The following is a 6,356-nucleotide window of genomic DNA, read 5'->3' as shown; positions in this document are numbered from 1 at the left end:
CCTACCTTAGACGTTTAAAATTTTTTTTTATTTTTACGTTCGACCTTAGTAAACCTACCCTAGATGTTTAATTTTTTTTTATTTTATGATTAGACTTTATTTTTGTAAACCTTCCTAAGACGTTTCTTCTCGCGTCTTGGTCTTGAGTCTGAACTGAAATGAACATGAACATTCCTTTTTTTTTTATTATTATTATTTAAGTGTAGCCTATAAGCGTGGTATCAACTGTTCACAACTTTTTGTTTTAGATAGATACACACTGTAAATTTAATAATATAACTCAACATTGTAAGATTTAACTATATAAGCAAGATTTTTTTTGATTTCTGCATGACGGAACGAAACATTTCTTCGAATTTAATTTTGACACTTTGGGGCAACCTCTAAATAAAGGTTCTACCCATTGTTTCCCCAAAGTTGTCGCTCTATTTCTAATTTTATGTAATTTTTTACGAAACATTTGTTCGCATTTTTACCTTTTTTTATTTTTGACGCTTTAGGGAAACCTCTAAATAAAGGTTCTACCCATTGTTTCCCTAAAGTCGTCGCTCTACTTTTACTTTTTTACGAATTTTGTATGTTCTTTTTTAAATAAAAGACAACACAGCACAGGTTCTTCGCAGCAGGGGGGGTGTCATCAAGCCGCGTGTATATCTCCGCGTTTGATTTTTCTTAGCCTCCGCCCACCAGCCAGGAAGCTTCCTGATTGGTCGGTTTTGCTTTGCTTGTTTTATTGCGTCTTATTTCAATACCTCGAAGGGTATAAATTTAAGTAAATCTTCTGATTCACTCTCTTACTTCGCCTAACCTTCGTCGTAACGAGCGCTCCTACGAGCTGGGGCTTCGGCCTCTACTCCGGCCTTTGGCCGTTTCACAGGCGAAATGCCTCGTGTTAGATCCTGTGCTGCTGTTTTTTCAACCTTTCAACTGTGCTATTCACTTTATTCAACCACCTAGAACCCTCTTGCCTTTCAGGGTGCTAGATTCAAGCAAAACAAGATAAAAGATACGCCTAGAAAGGCATCCTACGAGAGGAAACACAAACCTCTCACCTAGGACACAGCACGACCTTCCTACTACTACAGGAAGTAGAGCATCTTGGAGGTAGGCTTTCCTGCTGATCACAAGCCATATTTTTACACCCCCAGATGACACCAACTTGTATTTTCTCATTCTGTTTCAGATCTTCATTCAGTGCTTTGGTAAATCATTTAGACGTGTGCTCTGGTGAATGGTATATTTTGAAAAATTTTGATTTTTTGATAATTTTTGAATTTTTTTGATAATTTTTGACTTTTTCATAATTTTTTGATTTAAATTGGTAATTTTTGAAAATTTTGAATTTTATACTTAATCTATCTTTGAATATTGACTTTTTCTGTTTAAACATGTTGTCTAAACTTATTCTATATATTTCATCCATCTTGGGGTTAATATCTGACAATTATAATGATAAAAAGTTGAGAAAAGGGTTGGTAGAGTGTAAGAAAGCGATTAAAATGATTCATGATAGAATGAGGTTTGCAAAGACGATTGGCGAAAAGCACCACCTCGAGGCCCAGATGCGGCAGGTGAAAACGTTGAGAAAGCAACTGAAGGGTGAACAAAAGAAGGGGGCGGGACTAAAAACTCGACCGGAGACTGCAAAGCGTAGGGTACATTGGGAAGACTCTGTATCTACATTTAATTCAAGAATTCAGACTGGAGTCATTTCGAACCTTAAACACAAGGACCCAGGTAGTTTCCTGATTGATTGCAAAGCTCTGTTCAAGCGACGAATCCAGAATGTCTTAAAAAATAACGCTGCAGTGAAAGTTAACATAGCATTTGGAGGAGAGTTCGAGATTGCTCAAGGTGAAAAGATGATAAATGAAACAAAGTACTTCACTACTTCAAACTCAGCCATTTATAGAGACACTAATCTTGATGAATGGTTCGAGAAAAAAGTAGTGGAACCCATCAACAGAGACTTGGAAGAATTTCAAGAGAGAGATAGTGGCTGGGCACTAAAAGCTGTTGTTAACCTGGGGGTGAATATAAACAAATTTACACCACAGCTTGGCTCCTCATCTATTGAACTTCCCCCTCAGATAAAAATAAAACAGGCATGCATTAATGTTAAAAACGATGACGATGCATGCTTTGCATGGGCTGTCATATCGGCATTATATCCTTGTCGGAGTAACTCTGATTTAATGTCATCTTATCCGCACTACTCGACCATATTAAAACTTAAGGGTATTCAGTGGCCAATGACCATCAAACAGATTCCTAATTTTGAAAAGCAGAATAATATATCGATCAATGTATACATTTTGAAAAAAGAGAAGAAAAACTATACGACCCTCCCAACCTTCCTAACAAAAAACAAGAAGGATAAGCATGTGAATCTGCTTTTGATACAAGATAAATATGACGAGCAAGGTCCCATTAGATATCATTACGTTTGGATAAAAAATCTATCTCGCCTCCTTTCCAAGCAGCTTAGCAATGAAGATGGAACAAAATATTTCTGTGATGGCTGCCTCCATTACTTTCGATCGCAAGAAAAGTTGAATGTTCATAAGACATGGTGTAAAGGGCGATCAGATGTTCTCTGTGATAGGTGTTTACAACCATTTTTATCGTCTACACAGCTAGAAGCTCACACAGAAGACTGTATAAGGATTAATGATACTGCCATTAAAATGCCTGAAGAAAGCCATAAAATGTTAAAATTTAAGAATTTCAGGAATAAACTAAAAGCCCCCTTCGCGGTATACGCAGATCTTGAAAGCGTTCTGGAACATAGCGCAGAAAAGACGACCTATCAAAAACATATACCTGCTGCTGTTGGGTATTACTTTAAATGTTCCTATGATGATTCTCTGTCATTTTACAAATCATATCGTGGAAAAGATTGCATGAAATGGTTCGCAGATAAACTAAATCAGCTTGCTGAGGATGTTTCTACGGTGTTTATGTGTCCGTTTGATATTAATATGACATTTCAGCAAGAGAGTGATTTTCAAGCAGCCACTCATTGTCATATTTGCGAGCAGCGCTTCTCCCCCAGTGATAAGAAAATGCGAGACCATAATCACCTGATCCCAGAAAATAATTATAGATTTGCAGCTCATGAAGGCTGTAATATTAATTACAAATATGCTCACACTATCCCTGTGATATTTCATAACCTCAGTGGATATGACGCGCATTTCATTATTAATGATATTGCTACTCACATCAAAGGTCCTGTAGATCTTCTTCCTATTACTAAGGAAAAATATATTTCTTTCACTAAACACATTAATGATGCTCGAATTAAATTTCGTTTCATCGATAGTTTTCGATTTATGGCGTCTTCTCTCGATAAGCTCTCTTCTTATTTGATCGAATATCCTAATCTCCGCTCTCAATATGTTTTCCTTCCCGAGGAGCAGTTCAATCTTCTTACTGTGAAAGGTATCATGCCTTATGATTATATTGATTCTTTCGATCGTTTTATTGAAACATGTCTGCCGTCTATCGAGTTTTTTTATAATAAACTTGAGGATAAACCATGTCCTCGTCGTCACTATTGTCGCGCCCTCCAAGTCTGGTCCTCATTCTCTTGTTCTTCTCTCGGAGATTACGTCGATCTCTACATGAAAACCGATATTCTTCTTCTTGCCGACGTTTTCGAACGGTTCCGCTCCAGTTGTCTCGAAACATATAATCTTGACCCCGCTTATTACTTTACTCTGCCTGGATTCACGTGGGATGCGATGCTTAAGTATACAAAACAGGAACTTGAACTTTTAACTGATCCAGATATGCATTTGTTTGTAGAGCGTGGCATTCGTGGTGGTTTGAGTCAAGTTTGCTCGAAACGTCGTGTTCATGCTAATAACAAGTACATGGCATCTTACGACCCATCGAAGCCCGACTCCTATCTGATGTATTTCGATGTCAATAATCAATATGGGTGGGCAATGTCACAATATCTTCCATATGGAGGTTTCGAGTGGTCTGATACTAATATCGACGTTCTTAGTATTCCGGACGATTCTTCTGAAGGGTGCATTCTCGAGGTCGATCTGGAGTACCCTCAACATCTCCATGATCGTCATAAAGACATCCCATTCTGTCCCCAATCCTTGAACCCGAAAACTATGAAACCTCCTAAACGTCCGCGAGAGCTGACCAAATTAATGGCTACCCTTCATGATAAAGAAAGATATGTAATTCATTACAGAGCCTTGAAGCAAGCGCTAGCTTATGGATTAATACTAAAAAAGATTCATCGAGTCTTGAAATTTAAGCAGTCTCCTTGGTTAAAGTCATACATCGATTTGAATACAAATCTCCGGAAGGCATCAAAAAATGAGTTTGAAAAGAATCTGTTTAAGCTTATGAACAATGCAGTGTTTGGCAAGACTTTAGAGGGTGTGCGCAGGCGCGTTGATATTAAATTGCTGACAGAGTGGGAGGGTCGTTATGGAGCTGAAGCTAGAATAAGTAGCCCCCTGTTTAAAAACGCTACTATCTTTAATGAAAATTTGATTGCTGTTGAGATGCATAGAGCGGAAATATGGTTAGTTAAACCGATTTATGTTGGAATGAGTATTTTAGACTTGGCGAAAACGACCATATATGATTTCCAATATGGCTACTTAGCTAGCAGGTTCGGAGAAAACTTTTCGACCTGCTATACCGATACTGATAGTGTGATCGTGGAGATACGGGAAAAAGACCCGTATGAAGCAATGATACATGATTGCTATAAATATTTTGATACCTCAGACTATCCCAAAGGTAACATTTACGGCATCCCTCTGGTTAATAAGAAGGTATTGGGCATAATGAAAGATGAGAATAATGGCTGCATTATGACCGACTACATAGGACTCCGATCGAAATTATACACGACAAAAGCAGCTACCACAGATGTTGACATTAAAAAGCTGAGGGGGAAGTTGAAAGAACAAGAGTATGACGATGATGAAGTTGATAATATTATACGAAATTATGGTGTGACAAAGAAGGCGAAGGGGGTAAAGAAATCTGTAGTAAATACTAAAATTACTTTTGAGGACTACGTAGAATGTTTAGATACCTTTACAGCAAAGGTCACCTCACAAAATCTTATACGCTCTGATAAACACAAAGTTTATTCTATAACTCAAAGTAAGATTGCGCTAAGCCCCAATGATGATAAAAGACATCACATTCAGGGTTCTTATGATACGCTTCCCTTTGGGCACTATTTAATTGATACTCTTGAGATGGATGTTGATTAGATTTAACACAAAGATTTGAATAAACTTATTTTAACATTTATCATTGATGATTTTATTGACTTTAAGATGGATGCTGATTGAAGTTGGTCTTAAAACTTTATTTATTACAAATGTACAATTTTTTTATTATATTCCTCTTATCACCCTATCACTAATCGTTTTTACGTCACTAAGATTATTTAGATGATTGAATATTGTAATTTTTTATAACTTTATTTATTACAACTAACATAATGATATCTGGAACAGGCCCTTTTTACTACATTCCTCAACCTTTCCCACACTCATTGTTTTTATATCATATGATGATTCTAGTTGATCGTAGTTTTGTATATATTATCTCTAAATTTAGTATAATTAAGTATGCCCCTAAAAAAGATGTTTAGTTATGACCAAAAAAAAAGATATCTGATATGGACCACTGGCAAATTAATGAGCCGTTCTGGTTAATTCCAGAGCCGTTGCTCGTGTAGCCTCCAAGTTAAAACAATCGATAACTTAATGGTCTTCTTTCCCCGATTTAGTTTTAAGTCTTCGATATCCTATCAAAATACAGGAGTCGAAAAAATCCCTAGTTTTAAGATTAGATAACCTACAGTTATTTTCCCCTAATAATTCATTTTTGAATACTATAGAACTTAGTAACGAATGAATTGATACCAAAGTATCGGTGTTTTAACATTAATAAGAATACATAAAAGATGTCCAACAGATCAATAAAAAGATGTCTACTAAACCAAGTAAAGAGCTGATCTTAGTAAGTTAAGTATATCACTATTATTAAATATATTATCATATAATGTAAAAATCATTCCTACTAACCATCACCCCTACTAACCTGGCGGTCGATGTAGTCGTACCTTCACGTTGGTGATCGCTGTTAAGAATATATTTTTGTTTTTTCAACAAATTTATGTTCGACCGAATTGGCTACCTTTCATTCATTGCATGCTTACATTATTTTTATAAATCGCTTTACACACATTTCATCGCTTAGATACTAACATTATTTTATTAACGTTTACATATTAACCATTACTTACTGCTTGACTGTCCTTGCTAACATTTTTTCAGTCTATGTAGTCTAAATTTGTT

The 6,356-nt window shown here is 36.2% G+C and overlaps 1 protein-coding gene across 1 annotated transcript; it reads left to right on the top strand.

The window, feature by feature from the left end:
- The first annotated feature begins 1,499 nt into the window (after positions 1–1,499).
- LOC126882604 (uncharacterized) lies at positions 1,500–5,261 on the top strand. Its single transcript, XM_050647578.1, has one exon. It carries the CDS (start codon positions 1,500–1,502, stop codon positions 5,259–5,261), a length of 3,762 nt encoding a protein of 1,253 aa, XP_050503535.1.
- The last annotated feature ends 1,095 nt before the right edge of the window (positions 5,262–6,356 follow it).

The sequence above is a fragment of the Diabrotica virgifera genome, chromosome 3 (genome assembly GCF_917563875.1).
Source record: "Diabrotica virgifera virgifera chromosome 3, PGI_DIABVI_V3a".
Taxonomy (NCBI): Eukaryota; Metazoa; Arthropoda; class Insecta; order Coleoptera; family Chrysomelidae; genus Diabrotica; species Diabrotica virgifera.
This window is presented reverse-complemented; position numbering and strand designations above follow the sequence as displayed.

What these genes read in the sequence shown, in the direction of transcription:
- LOC126882604 (XM_050647578.1), top strand. Translation starts at nt 1,500, where the DNA reads ATGATTCATGATAGAATGAGGTTTGCAAAGACGATTGGCGAAAAGCAC.